General features: G+C 35.7%; 3 protein-coding genes across 8 annotated transcripts; 2 read left to right on the top strand and 1 right to left on the bottom strand.

Moving 5' to 3' along the window:
* Positions 1–5,590: 5,590 nt before the first annotated feature.
* LOC140811853 (uncharacterized) lies at positions 5,591–9,679 on the top strand. 2 transcript variants are annotated; one of them, XM_073169962.1, is made up of 12 exons: positions 5,591–5,923; positions 7,152–7,263; positions 7,390–7,502; positions 7,623–7,745; positions 7,871–8,073; positions 8,198–8,273; positions 8,399–8,485; positions 8,611–8,691; positions 8,816–8,902; positions 8,996–9,116; positions 9,223–9,293; positions 9,378–9,679. In XM_073169962.1, the coding sequence occupies exons 1-12, from the start codon at positions 5,759–5,761 to the stop codon at positions 9,459–9,461; spliced, it is 1,323 nt and encodes a 440-aa protein (XP_073026063.1). In that variant the 5' UTR covers positions 5,591–5,758; the 3' UTR covers positions 9,462–9,679. The 2 variants fall into 2 exon arrangements, with proteins under 2 accessions (XP_073026063.1, XP_073026064.1); XM_073169963.1 differs by lacking the exon at positions 5,591–5,923 and adding an exon at positions 6,943–7,049.
* A 431-nt stretch (positions 9,680–10,110) lies between these two features.
* On the top strand, positions 10,111–12,328 carry LOC140811852 (pentatricopeptide repeat-containing protein At2g17033-like). 4 transcript variants are annotated; one of them, XM_073169959.1, is made up of 4 exons: positions 10,111–10,458; positions 10,538–11,743; positions 11,837–11,944; positions 12,077–12,328. In XM_073169959.1, exons 1-2 carry the CDS (start codon positions 10,138–10,140, stop codon positions 11,621–11,623), a joined length of 1,407 nt encoding a protein of 468 aa, XP_073026060.1. In that variant the 5' UTR covers positions 10,111–10,137; the 3' UTR covers positions 11,624–11,743; positions 11,837–11,944; positions 12,077–12,328. The 4 variants fall into 4 exon arrangements, with proteins under 4 accessions (XP_073026060.1, XP_073026062.1, XP_073026061.1 ...); XM_073169961.1 differs by having other exon boundaries at positions 11,866–12,328; XM_073169960.1 differs by having other exon boundaries at positions 11,856–12,328.
* On the bottom strand, positions 11,852–15,452 carry LOC140811851 (mechanosensitive ion channel protein 6-like). Of its 2 annotated transcripts, none has more exons than XM_073169956.1 (5): positions 13,475–15,452; positions 13,047–13,170; positions 12,620–12,913; positions 12,334–12,536; positions 11,852–12,143 (listed from the first exon to the last, which is right to left on the bottom strand). In XM_073169956.1, exons 1-5 carry the CDS (start codon positions 15,406–15,408, stop codon positions 11,852–11,854), a joined length of 2,847 nt encoding a protein of 948 aa, XP_073026057.1. In that variant the 5' UTR covers positions 15,409–15,452. The 2 variants fall into 2 exon arrangements, with proteins under 2 accessions (XP_073026057.1, XP_073026058.1); XM_073169957.1 differs by having other exon boundaries at positions 13,050–13,170.
* Between the last annotated feature and the right edge of the window lie 4,692 nt (positions 15,453–20,144).

Here is a 20,144-nt window from a genome sequence, read left to right as displayed (position 1 = left end):
CTTGGACTAGACCTGTTGTCTGGTTATTCCAGTGGATTAGGATTGCTGTGATAGAGGTACGAAAGTACTATCCGAGATATCCTGGTTGAGTATACATTCTTATATGTGGTGCATTGATATATGTCATATGATGCATGCTATTATGTCACGTTTATTACTGCACGTTGCATTTCATGTTGAGCCGTATCTTCTTCGAGATAGCCTTTACTGTTGAGCTGTATCTCTTTCGAGATAAGCTATATATCTTGTGGGGCCGCTCAGCCCTGTCTTGTCTTGTGGACGCATGGACACCGAGAGTACACAGTGGCCGACGGGTCGGGAGGGCTTCGGTGATCCGGGACATTTTAGGTCCACGTCTGTTCTTGCAGTGGATGCAGTGACCCAGAGGTAGGACCGCGCGGCACTATCCACTTGGCGCCTCTAGACTGAGCATTTTGAGATCTTTTGTGATTCCTGTTTCTTGACTACCCTGGTATCATATCATAGCATGTGCATTTCATATAGGTTTGTATACTCATGCTTTTGTACTGGGCGTTCTTATCGCTCACGTCCTCGGTTTTGTTTATCTTGGACACCCCATTTCCACGGGGCAGGCCTCAGATTGGATGGCTCAGGAGGAGGAGGAGGACGTTGAGTAGCCGGTGGAGTTATTTATTCAGTACTCTTTGATTCGATATGGTTGTACCGTATACTTTCTTTTCATTCTGAGTTGTTATGGATTTTCGATGGGGTTGTATAACTATCATTTTGTTGACCTTTTCCGCTATTATCTCTGATTGTTATTAATTAAGTTAAGTTGCATGCTTAGTTCTTGATTAGTAGGTGATTCTGGAACGGGTCACTACATCATTTACTCCCTAATATACCATTGACAACATTTCTCTTTACTACATTGGTTTTCCTCATAAACCTGATGACTTTAGTATCAGAGTGGTCACGTCGCACATCCTTCCAGCGCTCATTCACGTGTTTGCGTATCAACACCAGCTTTTCTCGGGAAAAAATATCTAATTTGGACACATCTCGCTGTGCTCTCATCCCTCATCATTTGCATAACCCGACCAGGTGAAATTTTCCACGTATCTTACACACTTTTTTACCATGTCACATCAATTATATATATATATATATATATATATATATATATATATATATATATATATATATATATATATATATAAACACACACATACATATTTCTTGTGCCTCTAAACATAATTAAACATATCATAAAAAAATATTTCTTTTAAATTTGGGATTTGTATATTAAAAGGAGACAAAGACCTTACAAATTAACTATGATGATAATTCTAATGAATAAATAACTAATTTTATGTGATAAATATTTTTGATTGGGTTGAACATATTGTGCTAGTGAGACGGCGTCTACGAGAACTTTTCAGATAAATTGTTAGGTTGATTGTTCTTCACTTACGAGTTCAAATCATCTAACTAGTCAAATTTCGATCTTACTCAATAACATTGCTCATTTCGCAATGTTAGTATATTTAATTTTCAGCTAGGGTGCTAATACGACATCAATCACATCAGGTGCAGCAAGATATTGTGAAAGGACTAAAATTGAAAATGAAATAAAATTATTGGACTAAAATTATTTAATTCTCATCCCCAAATATAATTTTATCCTTACTCATTATTCATAAACACACACACACACAGAGACATACATATGGCCCATCATGCTTCAGTAAAATAAATCGAACATTTATTTTCTTTGTCCGGAGTACCGTCAGATTGTATCAACTGGGTTTTAGAGACTGCTCCTCATAGCCTAACCACTTAGTCTCAACAGATTATTCTTGACATAGATTCTTTCAAAATCACCTAGCACAATCCTGTTTCGTTTCCTACCTCAAGTTGTATTACAGTTCAATTTGAAAATAATACAAGAGATGGGTAATAAGCCTTGATCATGTAATTCAAACATACAACTATTATTACATAGTAAACTGCTGTAGAGGATAACGAACTTGTTTAGCTATTTATAGTAGTCAGAATACAACATTTAAATTTAGAAAGAGAAATATTGCAATTTATTTGATAGAAGGTTAAATGATTTCTTCGTCTTCTTTCTGTCTTGATATTTAAAGAAGTCTTGGTGGATTTGAAATCCGAACTTCAAACTTGTGAATTATTCTCCTAGTTGTGGCTGACATCTTGTGAGTGGTGGTCCCTTAAACCATTAGTTGGTGACTTATCTTTATGTGTGGTTGAGTGATCCATCTTTCCTCCAGTTAGTGGAATAGTCTTTTAGTGGTGGTTCATCCTCTATTAATGGAGTGATTGGATCACATGCCTGTTTTATCTTTGTCGATGAATCTTCTGCTTTTGCATGGTTCCCGATGAAATTGTTTTTTGTGTGGTCGTTCAACACTTGGACTTGTCTCTGCATTATGCTTTTAGGTTATACCTTGGTCGAAAACCTCATTCGAATTACGGCTCTTTTTGGTTTGGGTATTCTGGGCAGATGCTTTTTCATCATCTTCCCACTGAACCATGTTACAAATTTACGATGACTTTTTTTGCTCTCTGATAGTTTTCTATTCCACAAAAGTTTTTTTTTCCTTTTCAAATAGGTCTTCTGCAAAACTTATTGTTTTTCCTGTCATATTGATTAACAGAAAATATCCATTTACATAATTATGATAAAACTTAAATAAAAACTTGACTTTTTTTTATCTTGATTAGACATATCCATAGATCCAACCCTCTTTTAGAAGACATTCCATTTTCAGCTATTGAAGCAACAAGGGGTACTACTTCTTTTGGAGGATCCTTGTTAAATTTTTGAACATTCGTATATGGTCTCATTAGCTTGATAAAATGAAAGGATTCGTGTGAGTTTTTTCCGGCTGGTTCTGGTGCTGTACTGAAAAAGTATATCTCCAAAATGTCTGATATCGACAAATAGTCGTTGTTTGGTCATGTTTCATGATTAGCTTCCTGGATGTAATCATGAAAATTTTGAGAAGTTGGGTGATGTAGTATAAACTGAGATGAGAGCCTCGAATTCATATCATGCCTTGACCTCCTTTAGATATGAATTTGGTTTCATTCATACCTTAGATATTTTCATGCTACATCAACCCGGATTATAGCTGGGTTAATGCGTATTCATGTTTTCAATTTCTTCCAGTTCTGTTGATATACATGAAATGGAGAAACAACATATTCATCAATACCAACCTTAGAATTACCCTTATTTATGTGAGGTATAAGGTTGATCTCTCTCTTCAATCCCTGAGGTGAAAGGTTGACGTGAAGACTCGAGATAAGGATATGTAGTTTCAATTTTTGTTTTAGCCGACTCATCTGGAGATGATCCCGACTTAACACTTGTGCTAGGATTATTTTAATCCCTTTCTTCGGGTATAGAGTCCTCTAATTGAAAACTCTCCATTTGGGAAACTAGTGGTTTCTAAATGACTTTGAGGATATGCCTATGTGTTACAGACCGTAGAATATCCTCTAATTCGACCAGCGACAATTTTCTTATCGACTTGTTGTAGCCTATCCACAACTTCTGCATGTAGGACAAGTTTGTTGAACGTGTTTTGAAACATTTCAAGATGTTCTCTCAAATGTAGAAGTCTCTGCATTTTTATGATGACATCGATATCATCACTATCCATCTCTTGTTAATAAATCTGCATGGTTGTTTTCCTTCTGTTGTGAGCTTTGTTAAATTGCTGTCCACCAATGATCAATGACATCTGTGTATAATACTAAATCATCTGCATCTTGATGGCAACCATTTTTGGAAAGTTTTTACAAATTATTTTTAGTTGGCTAGGCTCTTTTGTGTGTTTTTCTTTGGATTTTGATAAATTTCATCTTCCTCTCGATATCTAACCTTGGTTTGATTTACTTTTTTTAAATATTCCAAAGTTTTGGAATATTTTTTTTCAAATAATTAATCTCGAACCTGTGTTTGCATCCATATTTTTTTAAGAAAAATCTCCTCCTCAAAATTTAATTATACATTAATAAATAATTCAATTTGTTTGAAATAATTTTACCTAGACTGCGATACAATTTCTAGACCCAACAAATCAATCAATTAAAATCAACAAATAAGGGTATTTTTGTAATTTTCATTGTTTTAGGGAGTTTAAAACTTTTGGGTTTAAGGAGTTAAAGGTACATTTATCTTTTGGTTTAGTAATTTGTCTCCAATTTAATTTAATACTATGGTGTGGATCAATCTATTACCTTATTTTAATTAGATCTTTGAAATAAATATGATAATTAATTTTATTTTTTATTTAAAAAAACGATGAAAACTTGAGTAACACTTCATGCATATACATTTTTTAGTAGGTTTTTTGTGAGATCGTCGTAAGACATGTCAATCATGTTCATATGTACAATAATAAGTAATATTTTTAGAATAAAAAGTAATATTTTTTCATTAATGACATAAATATGATATTCGTATCACAAAATTGACTAAAGAAACCGTCTCATAAAATTTTTTGTCTATTTTTTTTTATACTAGCACAACATTTTAAAATAAAGCACGATGAGATAGAGTAAAATTTTTATTAAGATAATATTATAACCTAAATTTGAAAAGACAAAGGAAAGAGAAAAAATATTTTAATTAGTTTCTTAATATAAATCAAAATTTCTTTTGGAAAAGCAACTACTCCTAACTCCTACATCCACATTCTTTAATTAGCTTTGATTAATTTGCCCAAGTAAAATAAATCGAACAGGTTCTAATGTACACACGAGGTTTTGAACCTGATCGACACGAGCTCAATAGAACATGATAATCTAATTAGTCAAGTTCTAGCTTATATGATAAATTTGCTTGATTTTTAATTCTACTTTTTTTTCCTACTGGAATACATATTAGACGTCGTCAAACGTGTTAGCAGTGATCTACTCAGACGATCTCACGGATCTTTATTTGTGAGATGGGTCAACCCTACCAATATTCACAATAAAAAATAATCTCTTAGCATAAAAAGTAATTTTTTTCATCGATGACCCAAATAAGATATCTGTCTCACAAAATACGACCCGTGAGACTGTCTCACGCAAGTTTTTGCCCAATATCATATATATTAATAATATCCGATGTCATGTTAGCACTCTAATTAAAAAAAAATACTAATGAACTCCGATCAATCTCGAGCTGGCTTAATCCTCAATACCTTATAAGCTCGAGCACAAAATTCTCAGAGTCCTGACTCTCAGTTTCCCTACCTCTCTTTTCATATATATATTAGATGAACAACTAGTTGAATAATTTTTTAAATAAAACACCAAACAAACAGTACTGGAACACGAACGCAGATTCGCAGAAGGCCAACGAATGGCAAAAAATTCAACTCACCAACCACCACTACGTAGGAAGAATACTTCAAAAATCTCAGGTTAATTTGTTAGGACCAAACTCAGGTCAACCTACTGCTATTACCAATTAATAATAATATGACTTGGTTTTTGTTTATTTAAAAATAATATTTCTCAACTATGTTGCGTTGCGAGAACCCCACGCCGATTCTTTCGGCAGCTGCTGGCTGTATATATAACCCTCTGCTTCGTTCAAGCTCTTCAATATTCTTGTTTTCTTCATTGCACTGTTCTTTTTTTACCACTTATAATATTTATATTAAGCAAAAAGGTGTTTCTTCAATTCTCTCCGGCCATTTTCCATTCTTTTGAATATATATACCAAGGGTTACTGAATTACTGTATTCTCTTCAATATTTGAATATATCGAAGAATGGATAACTGGAAGAATTTGATCCACCTTTTCGTGACATTATTTCTATCGTATTTCGCGTCGTTACTGGTGAACCCAACGATCGCGGACGTCACCCTTGAGGCGGTTTGCCCCGGACAAGATGAATGCTCACTCGCCATTTATCTTACAGGCTTCCAACAGGCGGTATGTTTGTTCGTACGTGCGTTTGTGTGTGTATGCATGAGTACTATTGTTCATATATTTTCGTGCGCGCGCAAACACACACACAGCTGCACATTATTGGATTTGTGCTTACAATGTTTGAATGTTCTGATAAGTTGATAGCCGGCACCAACATTCACCACGCCCTCTATATATATGCGCGTGCACAATGCAAAAACTCTTGTGTGACAGATATCGATGCTATATTCATTATTAAAAAAAATATTATTTTTATGTCTAAAATATTATTTTTTATTGTAAATATGAGTTGGATTGACCCGTCCACGAATAAAGATCTGTGAGACCATCTCACAAGACCTACTATCATATACGTTGTGATAAAATAGGTGAAGAACATCAAATTTTTTAATCAAGTCCATTATATTATAAAATTAGAACTCTTCACATGGGTAATTCACAAGAAGAAATCTTCTAAACACTTTTGTATAACAATAGGAGTACTATCACCAATAGATCGAAAATTATGATTATGAAAAGTTAAAAGAATTACAACTCCTTAATTAAAAATACTATATAGAATGATACAGAGAATGTTGGAGAAGATTTTTTTCCCGAAATCGATACCCTAGCAAGATTATGGGTTTCGAAAATGGGTTATCGTGTTTGCGCGGACAATAAAAATATTTATTTATTTTTTTGAAATAAAACTTAGGATATATCATAGAACTTTATATATATTATCCAGCTATTTTTGACTGGGTCTTCATATGATTGTTAAAATGACAAAGATAATTGAATGAATAGGAAATGCTACTTGATTGTGATTAAATAAATGCTCAATTATTAATTTATTTACATGCTTACAAGTTTTGTATCATTGAATCCTTCAACGGTTAGACACAGTCAAATAAAAATAAAAATAAAAATAAATATAAAATTCAGTAATTTTATTTTATTAACAATTTGCGGCCCTATAGCCTAGCTCAAACAAAGCCCATTAAGAGAGAACTTGGCCCAACTTTATGTAATCCATCGAGTTTGGCGCGGCGCGGAAGAACAAAAATTTTCACGAGAAAGTGGAAGCATACTCCGGTGAATTTACACTATTTCCCGATGAACAAAATCAGAGAAACTTGTTCGATTCGAAGTATTGGTTTAATTTTTGGATGATCATGAAACAAATAATAGTGTGGAATGTGGTGGTGAAACTAATGGTTTCGTGTTTTTTTTTTTTTTTTGTAAAATGCAGATTGCAGGATTAGGTTCTGTGATTATGACGCCGCTGATGGGGAATTTATCCGATGCTTATGGTCGGAAAATTTTGCTCACGATCCCCATGATCCTCTCCCCTATTCCTTTCAGTACGTAATCTTTATTTTTTCCACTTTTTTTTGGCACTAATTCAGCTCGTGAAGTTGATTTTCGATTGTTGTAGTTGTTTTCAATTTTTGAGGATTTTTTTTCTCAAAATTTTGATTTATGTGCAGCGATATTGGCGTTGAAGAGGACTACTGAGTTCTTCTATGTATACTATGCTTTGAAGACTATAACATCCATGGTTTGCGACGGCGGCGTTATATGCCTTTCTCTCGGTTATGTGGTAATTGTTAAGGATATTTCTTTGTTTTTTTTCCATTGCAAGAGCGAAAGTATTAATCCAGTTGCGAGCGATTTTTACCCAATTGTGTTTGTATCTCAAGAAAATTACATATTATTTCAGGCGGACAACGTATCAGAGGGGAAGCGTGTTTCGGCTTTTGGACTGTTTTCCGGTGTAATATCTGCTGCAACAGTTTTTGGTACATTAGCCGCTCGATTACTTCCGACTGCTCAAATTTATCAGGTCTTTCTTCTCTCATTATTTCACATATTGAGTTAACTTTTACTGAACCAAGTAATGTGCCACGCCATTTGGGCAAACTCAAGATGAATTGATTGATCTAAACTTCCGATTGTATCACCATTCAGGTAGCAGCAGTTTCATCTATAGCTGCACTAGTCTACATGAGAATTTTTCTCAAGGACGCGCCTCGTGATATCGAACCTCTAGAGGAACCAATCTTGAAACCAGGGAACGAAAACACCGAAGCTGGTAACGAATCATTGGAAGACACAGAGATCATCAAGAAAATATCTTTGCCAAAGCATATAATTCGCTTGTTGAGTAGCAGGTAACGTGAAATTTCAGATTTTTGCCATGTAAAGAATCTGAAGATAGTGTTTTTTATGGATCTTTGTTATTGGTGTACTGAAATGGTAATCATGTCTCAATATAATCTGTGATCCTCATTGCAGTGTTACATTTTCGCTAGCATCATTTGTTGCTTTCTTCAATAGCCTGGCAGAGGCGGGGATTCAAGCTTTCTTGATGGTACTCTCTTTCTCTACATTAATCAGACATAAAGACTGTTGCTAGTTGTGCTGATAATTTATGGTTATATGGTGTAAAATCTCTTTGTTTAGTGTTTACATTGTTGTTACCATTTTTTACTGCAGTATTTCTTGAAGGCACGTTTCCACTTCAACAAAGACCAATTTGCTGATATATGGCTCATTACCTACATTACAGCAACCATATCAAATGTAATTTCAAATTGCCATTTGTAATATATTATGCTGTAATTGTCCGTGTTTCCTCACCAAATTTTAAGTGGTACTTGTTTGATGCACTGAAGTTTTTTGCTCAATAATTATTGAAACTTGTGCAGATGGTCTTGACGCCCATTTTGGGTTCACTCCTTGGAGAGGAGGCATTGCTTTGTATTGGACTTTTTGCTGGATTCGTCAATGTAACCACTCCTTTCAACTCACTAAGCCCTCTATTTATTTACAGCAATAAATTTGTGTTAACTTTGTCAAGTGTGGCTAATTTAATAACAGAGAAATGACGTTTTGGTTTCTGGTTTTGTGCAGATGCTACTCGACAGCATAGCTTGGGCACCATGGGTACCTTACGCTTCTGCTTTGTTGGGCTTACTCCTTAGCCTTGCAAGTCCTAGCGTGAGTTGCTCATAATACATATCGATTGCACTGTTTTCACTATTATGGTAGCTTAATGCTGATGAAAAGATTTTTTTTTTCCCAAACACACAGATAAGATGCATTATTTCGAAACAAGTTGGACCCTACGAGCAGGGCATCGCTCAAGGATGCATTTTGGGCATATCAGCATTAGCCAATGTCGCATCTCCATTGATTTTCAGTCCTCTTTCAGGTGATCCTAGAAAAAATATTTATTTTCTTATTCTCTACTCACGTAGGTAGAAGGCTGTAAACACCTATCTCAAACTCACATTTTAAACTTCTGCTTCTATATCCAGCATTATTCTTGTCCGAATCGGCTCCATTTAATTTCCCTGGTTTCAGCATTTTTTGCGTTGGACTTTCTTGGGTAAGTACAATTCTTGGCCTCAAACTTGCAATAAATTTTGAAATTTAAAATGCTAACCATTTGCTATTATGTTATAATGTGCAGTTTGTTGGATTCCTTTTAAGTACAATGATCAAGATTCTTCCAGTTTTGTCAAGACGACGGAATCAGCCATGCACATTGGCCTAAGTACTACTATCCGTATGCGACTAGTAGGTTTACATTATATTTTTGTTTTTGTCATGTATTTCATCGGCTCGTGAAGTCATAATGCCATTGGAATTTGTAAATGATGATTCCATTTATTTATGTCGAGAAGAATGTGTAAATATTATAATGGCGTATGCTATGTGATTCTGCATTTGTTGTTCTACAAGAAAATTTGGCGATTAATAAAATTTGTTTATCATGTAGTTGTTCTTCATTCTCCTTTACCTTTTTATTTTCTCCTTCAAATAAGATTTACTCATGTGATAATGAAGACAATGGTCATGTAAATTAGCTTTTCACATTATGAGTAGGTCTCGAGAGTCTCATAAATATTTATTTGTGAAACAGATCAATCAAACCAATATTCACAATAAAAAATAATTTTTAGCATAAAAAATAATATTTTTTCATGAATGATCCAAATAGGAGATCCGTCTCACAAAATACAACCCGTGAGATCGTCTCACGTAAGTTTTTATATATTGTGTCCCATGTTATATTGTGCAACTAAAATCAAAGTTCAATTTTTTTTAAAAAAATTATCCCATTTAACTAAAATAATATCGCCAGATAATTAATTAAAAAGGAAGTCTGATCCGCAAATTTCAAATTAACCCGAAAATTTAATAATTAGTCAGAGGTGGACTGGTGAAGAATGATAACCAAAGAAAGGGTGAAAAAAAGATTGTTGACTAAACGGATGATAATCGGCGGTGGCGGGTATCCGCTATCTGCGGCACCAGTTCACACTCATTTCTGCCGCCGGAGGTGCCTATTACAGCCGGTAGCATGCAAGCTTACGAAACAAGGTGAGCACTTACTGACGGCCCTCGTCATCGCCGAAGATCCTACAGCATCCACTGGCTTACTACGCAAATTTGTTGCTTCTTCTTCCAAGCACGTGGCACTCAACACCCTCTCCCATCTCCTCTCACCGTCCACCTCCCACCCCCGCCTCCGCAAACTTGCTTTTCCTGTAAGTAGTATTCGTGACTCTCTATCTAAATCTTGGTAATTTTTTAGTACAAAAATTTATTGTGTTAATGCAAATGTAGCTGTACCGGATGATTAGACAAGAAACATGGTTCATCTGGAATGCTAAGCTGGTGGCGGATTTGATTGCTTGTCTATACAAGCAAGAAAGGTTCGATGAAGCAGAAAATTTATTCTCTGAAACAGTTTTAAAACTGAGGTTTAAGGAGAGGGATCTGTGTATGTTTTATTGTAATTTAGTAGCTTTTCATGCTAAGCACAAGTCCATTAAAGGGTTTCTTGATTTATGCGAAGAATTAAGTCAGCTCGTGTTTCAATCATCTTCTGTATATATAAAGCAGAGAGGTTACGAGTCAATGATAGGGGGGTTTTGTGAAATTGGATTTCCAGATAGAGCTGAGAACTTGATTCAAGAAATGAAAGAAATGGGCTTAAAGCCGTCTGGTTTTGAGTTGAGATCTCTTGTATATGGCTACGGACAAATGGGATGTGTTGAGGATATGAAGCGATGCGTGGTTCAAATGGAGAACGACGGTTTCAACGTGGATACAGTTTGCTGTAATATGATGCTTTCATCATTTGGAGCTCAAAATAACCTTTCTGATATGCTCTCATGGTTGAAGAAAATGAGAAGTTCAGGCATTGTTTCATCGATTAGAACTTATAATTCTGCTCTAAATTCATGTCCAAACATTATCTTCTTGCTTAGAGATTTGAAAAATGTACCTTTGTCAATCAAAGAGTTGGTCGATAATTTGAATAAAGACGAGGCTGATTTGATTCTTGAATTAGTGAAATCATCAGTTCTTGATCAGGCTATGGAGTGGAGCTCTTCTGAGTTGAAGCTCGATTTGCACGGAATGCATTTGAGTGCCGCGTATTTGATTCTGCTACATTGGTTTGATGAGCTAAAACTGAGGTTTGATGGTGGAAACTTTGGGACCCCAAGTGAAATATCTGTTGTTTGTGGGTCCGGAAAGCACAGTTCTACAAAAGGAGAACCGCCTGTGAAAGGATTGGTTAAGGAAATGATGATTAGAATGAAATGCCCGTTGAGGATTGATAGGAAGAACACTGGGTGTTTCATCGCCAAAGGAAAAGTATTCAAGGATTGGTTATGTCGCGAGGATTTCAACACAATTCCTTGATCCTTCTCAAAGTACTGAAAGCAAATACTAAGCACTTTCTAGATTATACGCAGTGTAAATGTTGTAAGCGAATAACAGAGAAACAAAAAAGATAATCTGTATTTGATCTCTGTCGCAAAAGTAAGCAACCGTCGTTCTCATTCAGGAGATAAGCATATATTTATTCTACAATTTGAAAATTTTACAAAATTTTCCTATTTGCTATTATTGCAGCAAGTGAAAAGTATTTCAGTTGACTGGAGGTGGGGGCCATGTTGAAGGGATCCTGCCGGAGTTAAGAGGAGGCATTGCTCGAATATTGATGTCGACTGGATACAAACGGTACTGTATGTCGAGCTCTTTGAAAATCTTTACCATCTCTTCCACGAAAAGAGCTCGTCTATTCCACCTTTCTCCCATATCCTGATGGTTCATTCGGTGTCTCATCCATACCGAGAGTTTCAATCTATGCAGGTCTTCAAGATTCATCAATACTACTGTTGGTGAGGGGTACCAGTGCTCACTCTTGTTCTCAATGTAACTGCGTTAGCAAAAGTGAGGTAAAAATGTTGGAAATCATATGACAGAGTTTGGAATATATACACTGTAATACTATTTATTTAAGATTCAACAGTAAGCAATTGCATGACAAAGAATGCGAAATGCGCAACCATGTCTAGGGAATTCCTGAAATTTCATGAGCCAATAATAAAGGATGAAACGATACCTACCTTGTTATTCTTTGCTTTATCACAGCAATCTTCTCTACTGGTGTAGCAATATGGACAGCAAAATCGACCGAGTCGCCCATATCTGGACTACGATAGTAATTGCTTATCGGCTTTGTTGCGAGAGTTACATTCGGATATAATATCTTTTGATTGTCGAATCTCAAGAAAACCGTAGTCAATATGTTCATTTCTTCCACAATCATCTGAAATATTCGAAAATGAGACAAATTTTCCAGTAAGAACGTGGAAGAAAAAACTCATCTAAGCTGTTTTCTCTTTGTGTTACCTGAACTCCATCAATCTCACATCGATCACCTACATCGAAAGGATGCATAACGAATACGAATATGACAGCTTCAAAGACTGTCTTGCAAGTGTTTCCGAATATAAATGCCACAACCACGATCTGGGAACTGATGAACAGCAGAAACTTGCTTGTTGCAATTTCAAGAATCACAAGGCAGATCACGAAGATGATGATGCCGGCTATAACATTCACTATCTGATGTAGCTTGTTAACTGCTGTTTTTGTGTCGTTTAATGTCAAGGCTAGAGCTTTTCTTTCTCGGAAGGCATTGACCTGCACAATCAATCATGATCATCATGAAACTGGCTTGAGTATATTTATTTTTCATCCATGAAATATTCTGGAACCACCAATATGAATAATTTTTTTTGTTGTAGATCTAATTGTGGTCATGTATTATTCGTACCACCCAACTTTTCAGGGATGCTTTGGTGATTTTTTCAATTTCGGTCGATCCTTCAATCACATTCAAGGTCTTCAAAGCCTCTTCTTCCCGCAAGAAACGCATCAGATCTATCGGGTAGATGAACCTGGCAGAATATAAAGTACTTTAACCTTGAACAGCAAGCTGGAAAAATTGTGTTACACTAGATTCAAGTAATCCAAGAGTTCTTTTCTAATCTTGCTATGAAAGACCAAGTGGCTGCCATCATATGAGAAGTCATGGCTATTAGTATTGTTGTAACCCAATCCTTTTAAACCTAATGACACCAATATTTCACGTTTTGATTGTTGTCACATAGATAACTATCTAGGAAGACGGGAAATTGTTGCTAAACAACAATGCAGAATTAACCATCTAAACAAAGAGAACGGGTGTGTAATTAGACTCACTTGGCACCAGGCTTGGCCACATTTCGAAAAATTTTCCGGGCTGCAACTTTAGCCTCATATTCGCTCTTGATCTGTGTGGCAGCTTCATCCCCTTGTGAGCTATCGAGCACTTGTTCATCCAGAGTCGAGAGAACCCCATGCTTCACAGTATTCATTAATCTTTTCATATTCCAAGCAGAAACATTCTTGTTATTCAATTTATGAAGCTTATCAATTGACAGACCTTTATCTTCTTGGTTTTTGGGTGTCTGTCCAGAAATCTTGAAGCTCGCCCCCTTTATCGGTTTTGGGGGCAGCCCTCCCTGTAAGTTGCTTGAGAACTTTTCACTCTTTAAAGGTAGAAAAGATGGTGGTCTAAGCTCGGGTGGAAGAGTCGCCCCTGCATTTTGAAGCCTCAAAACCTCAGCCATAGTTCTCTCTTCTTCCTCCTGGCGGCACTGCATCTCTATCAACGGAGGGCCAGATAATGTCTCGATCACATACTGATTGAACAGCGTTTCTTGGATACGATCAAAGAACGTGCTTACGTGAAATGAAGAAGCGAGAACTTTTACCATAAGGGTCTTCGCCAGCCACAGCGAAGTCCCCACCAGCATACATATCATCAACTTGTTTACATACAGAAGAAACTCATTGTTCCCCTCAACCTTCTGATCGAGCATGTAATCCCAAGAAATGAGAACCAACCCCAACCAGATGCAGTTCTGAACAGCCTTACGGACCCCATAAACGAAATATAAAACCCTTTTACGCATGAAAAAATTTCTCTCAACAAAGAAAACCGCTACCCTAATCCCCCAACCAGACACCAGTCTCCCACATATCAAAACAAGAATCAGCATCTCCCATTTCCATAAACTCAATCCCCTTAATTTCTTTCTCTTCCACTTTGAAATCACAAGAGTACATACCAAAGCCGTGACAATAAGAATAAGACTGATCCATTGTGCTATTGTCAATGCATCAAATTTAGCCTTCTTGTACTCATCAGGAAGATCTTCATCGAACAATGGGTCTTCCTCTTCATCATCCCTCGGCATTGTGATCATCCCGGATGCCCTTCCTAGAATCCCAGATCGGATTTGGCCTGATTTGAGGATACCGGACCTTCTATCGGGTATCTCAGGCGGGTCCATCAACCTAGACCTAGTCTTCAACCTGCCTAGATTAGTAACTCTCCTCTGAACTGAGGTGCACCTCAATACCTGACCCTCATCACCCCCACCATTTTCAAAATTATTCGCCACATTCATCGATCGCCTCCTGTTAACCCTTCTGTGATTTAGATTCTCATCCTCATCAGAAGAGGATCCATTGTTTTTTCTAGAACTCCTTTGCTCATCAGGGCCTATATCAACCACATTAATACCTCCAGAGTCTTGATGGTCCTGGAAAGAAACTCTAAGCTCCTTTGAAGTTGGATAGCTACGATATTCATCAAACCTGTTATTCTGATCCTTAAAAGAACTGCAATTAAGAGGGCCTGTTTTATTATAACTTTGATTGCCATGGCGAAGCTCATCCATTTCCAAATCCATGTCCAGGGAAGTTTCGCCTCCCACAGCCTTCTGCTTATTCAAGAACTGGCCAATCAGCTTCACTGAAGGCTCCTCACCAAAAGAGAATCCGCCTTTTTGCATGGCGCCGTCTCCACCTTCACCCCAGAATTCCAGGCTCGATTCCCTCCAAATGTTCTTGTCACCGAGGGTTGTGGTGGCGGCTGGTCGATCACTGCCACCATCGATTTTAACGATGACTTCTGAAGATCCCGGCATGTGGTTGTGGGAGGCGGAGTCGGATGATTCGTGGCGATGATCCGACAAAATGGGCTGATTCTCGTATTTCGCATCGTCTTCTGTTACACTGCCTGCAGAAATTCTTCTTCCATGCTTATGGGATTTGAATGAATTCTTGAAAGACGAAGAAAAGTCCATCAGTGGCAAACAAAAATTAATCAAGAATCGCCAATAGGGAAATGGAGATTGAGAATAGATATTCCCTCTTTGGTTGTCTATATATCAAGATTGGAAGACGAGAACTCTTCGGTTTCGAGTTTTGACAAGGTTACATGAAAGATACATACATACTGATGCGTATATATAGACACACTCACATGTAAAATATACATATTTTATTTTCCATGTTAATTGGATATACGAATTTTATTCAAATAATATATATAATTAATCTTTGGGGTTGAAAATAATTTAAATTTGATGCATTGCATAATTATTGAACAAGCACCAAAAAAGGACTAAAACTAATTAGTTCATTTCGTTCGGATTTAGTACCATGCATATAGATGAATAATTTAATGTGGATATTATGTATGTTTTTTCTTCTTCGGTTTTCCGAACCGCCAAAAGAGAATATGAGTATGAATAGGACAAAACTTGTATGAGACGGTCTCACGTATCGTATTTTATGAGAATAATCTATATTTAGGTCATTCATGAAAAAATATTACGTATTACTTTTTATTGTGAATGGGTATGGTAGACCGTCTCACGAATAAAGATTCGTAAGACCGTCTCACAAAAGATCTATTCATATACAGATATTGGATAACCCACAATATAAACAGAAATCCATATCGAATCGAATTGCTTCCAATTCTACACTTAGTACCAGGCCCGAAGAACGAGCAACACCTGCCTTAGCTCCCATCACTCATTCACTTGTCCCCCAGAATTTCTAATCACGGCTTCCGCACTATACTTTTTATTGGTGATATTGTAACCCGCATCTACATCCAATATCAATTGATTTGTGAGTGGAACTAACCACCTCGATTTTGAATTCAACTCATTGGTAAATATCGGATTATCACCTCTCTGTATGTAGCATTAAAGAGTGAAAAGTTCACAAGTAACTTACGAAATGCCTCCACTTTCAACAAGTTACTACCTAAAAATAGTATTTCATCCACACCTCTTGTACATTCCATAGTAGGATAATATTTAAATACTTAATGAAAAAATGTTAAATATGCTAAAAATGTTAGCCAAAATGTTAAAATTCGAAGCATGAAAACATCAATTACTGAGCAGTAAACGAAAGCAGGATCGTATAGATATAAATAGAGTACTAAAAAAATAGCATGCAACTGGAAGTATAAATATCAAGTATGTAAACAACAGGAAACCAGAAAAACAAATCGAGACCTGTACAAACAACTCCAATTTTCTTAAAACAGATTTGTCCTTTCCGACGGTACTTCGAGGATCATGATGGACAACTGTTTTCTAGGATACAACGAAAAAATCATGTAGTAACTTAGCACAAAGTAACTACGCCGACGAACTGAAAATGTGCCTTCATTTTATCATCAAAACTTAACGGAGAGCAAACGAAAAGCTAACAATATGAAATGCAAAAAAATGCTTTAGAGAGATCTTGAGTGTATTTTATAAAATGTATTTCTTTTATATATGGATTGAGAAAATTAATAAGCTATTTATGAATTCCGAAATACACACCAAAAATTACGCTTGCAATTAACTCATGAATATGAAGAACCAAAAGTCTGCAATTTATTCAAGAACGCGGAAAGCCAAACAAACTTCCACAATCATGAGCTACAACTAACTCAAAATGTGGAAAGCCAAAAGACAATATAATATTCATGAGCAAAAATTTTCATCAAACTTAAAATTTAATTCAAATTTCCAGCAATCCCCCACATGAATGAAAACCGACACAAATATTGGTGATAAAAATCTACAGTGGGATCTTGAATACAATAAGTAGATGTTACCTTTTGAACCTTTCCTTGTGAAATATATTTGTTTTACTAACTGATTAGTAGATATGACGTCCTTGAATTTTTTCTGTCTTTTATGTAAATTAAGATATACTTTACATATATATCTCCCTTATACAATTATGTTATCATGATTGTGTTCATTTTTTGTCACGAACACATGTCTAGTTCTGTGAGAGGGTCTAGAATTGAGCATAACAATTCTTTCAAAGTGGCCTCCACTTTTCTCTCACATAGGTGATGCCTTATTTTTTGTCATCAGAATATTAAAATTCATATGCTTATCCTCAACATTCACTGTTTCATAATAGTAATAGACTAAAGATAACTCCCACAATGATCCACCAAATCAGTACGATTAGGGTGTTCCATTGAACCTAGTTCTTAGGATGTCTAGTCAGCATATGTTGGGTTTTTCTTTGCACCAATTTATTCTATATCTTAAGCCCAATTCTCTTTGACGAGTTCGCAACAAACTCTCTATTTATTCCTTTTTTTCAACTATTTGTTATATTATCCTTTGACTTTACATAGTTATAGAGATAACTCCAGTTGAGAGTAGTTGTCTAATTGTATTGTGTCTAAGATGTATATGTCTAGACTTACCTTTATACATATTGTTTTCTTCATTTCCAATCGCATATTGACTATCACAATGTCTATATATAGTCAGCACACTTTTTTCTCGTCTTGGAACATCTTCTAAGAATTGATGCAGTTATTTAGCCTCTTCAGTACATTGGTCAAGAGTATAAACTCATATTCGATGGTGGATATAGCTATTATAGTTTGTTTAGAGTATATATTTGTAATTGTTGCACCTCCTAAAGTGAATACAAATTTATTTGTGGATTTTTAATATTTCATATCAGATATAAAGTTTGTATCACTATCCTTCAGTAACAGCGGGATATCTAGTATAATGTAGTTCATGGTCACGAGTGTGCCTTAAGTACCTTAGCAATCTGATAATCTCTTTCCAATGTTTAACTCCTGGATTACTCGTGAATCTACTCAATTTGCTCATTACATAAGATATGTCTGGTATTGTACCACTCATTAAGTATATCAGACTTCCGATGACTCGAGAGTATTCTAATTTAGTGATGCTCTCACCACTATTTTTTGAAAGATGTTGATTTGTATCGATCGGGGTTCTAGACAATGCAGAGTCATCTTTATTGAATTTATCAAAGATTTTGTCCACATAATGTGACTGATTTGGAACTAGCGCTTATGATGTTTTATGAATTTTAATTCAAAGGATCACATCAGATCAACCCAAATCTTTCGGTTCGAATCTGGAGTTCAACAACTTTTTGGTGAATTTAATCATCATATCATTGCTATCATTGATAAGCATGTTATCTACATAAATACATAAAATGACATAACCATTTTCAACATTCTTTACTTATACATATTTGAAGCATTAACTGGATTTAAACGTACTTTCTATCATGGATATATCAAATTTTTCATGTCATTTTTTTATTGTTTGTTTTAAGCCATATAGAGATATCACAAGTTTACAAACTTTATTTTTTTTCCCAGTCGCTGAAAATCCCCCATGTTGTTCCATGTAAATTTTTTCTTCTAAATATCCATTTAGAAAAAGCTATATTTACATCCATTTTGTTTACTTTGAGATTTGGCAAGACAACAATGACAAGTATTACACGAATAGAGGTTATTCTCGTTACAGGAAAATAAGTGTCGAAGTAATCAAGCCCTTCACATTGATGGTAACCTTTAATTACCAATATGACTTTATACTTGTCTATGGCTCTTCTGATTTCATTTTGTGTTTGAAAATCCATTTGCAATCTAGTGGTTTGATTCATGGAGGAAGATCCACTAATTCTCATGTATGTTTTTGTAAATTCCATTTCTCAATTCATAGCCTCTTTCCATTGAGGCCCCTCAGATAAATTAATTGTTTCTTTGAAGCTTAGAGGTTCATTTTCCATCATTAAAGTGATTAAATCAGGACCAAATGATATATCTGTCATAGCTCTCTTACTACATCTAGGTTTAACCTCATGGTTAACCTCTTGTTATTTTCCAACTGTCTCATGGGATCTTTTGGATGACTTGGTTCTTCTTTAGATTTACATGGAAACACATGTTCAAATAACAGAGTATTTTTTTATTCCATTATCGTACTTGTGAATATCAGTTATTTGATATTTATGTACAAGGAAACGATAAATGCTACTGTTTTATGTATACCCAATGAAAATACAATCAACAGTTTTCATTCTTATCTTTACCTTCTTCGGAGTGAGTATCATTATCTTGTCAAGACACCTCACACTCGCAGGTATTGGTAGAGAGGAGTTCTTCCTTTCCATAATTCATATGGACTTCTATCTTGCTTCTTTCAGGGCACCTTGTTGTTTTATTCAATACGAATCCTAATAATCAGTTCTTCCACATCCATCTCCTTTCATTTGTGGTTCAGATAAGTCTTGAAATCATTCCAAGCCGAAGGCAGCTTTTCAATGATAATCGCCATTTGGAAAGTTTCACACAGCACAATACCCTTTGTGTGAATATCATCCAGGATCACTTGGAATTTTTGAACTTGACTTATCATCATTTTGAAATCGACCATTTTATAGTCTAAGAATCGGCCAACAACAAATTTCATGGCCTCGGAATCCTCGGTTTTTTATTTTCGATCTTGAGACTCCAAAAATTCAAGAGCTGTCTTCTTTTCGCTATACACATTTAAGCTAATCAGCCGAACCATTCATTTTCTACACAAAAAATCTGAATTGTGACATGCAAGCATAGCACTAGCAGTGTGCACATTTATGTCAACCTCAACTGGTTTGAGAGCATCCTCGGTGAGAAACCTTGCTAGATTTAAGATGGTGAGATGGAAAAACATCTTATTTTGCC

Source organism: Primulina eburnea, chromosome 14, assembly GCF_022965805.1.
Source record: "Primulina eburnea isolate SZY01 chromosome 14, ASM2296580v1, whole genome shotgun sequence".
NCBI lineage: Eukaryota > Viridiplantae > Streptophyta > Magnoliopsida > Lamiales > Gesneriaceae > Primulina > Primulina eburnea.
The sequence above is the reverse complement of the archived record's forward strand: the minus strand, read 5'-3'. Positions and strand labels throughout refer to the sequence as shown.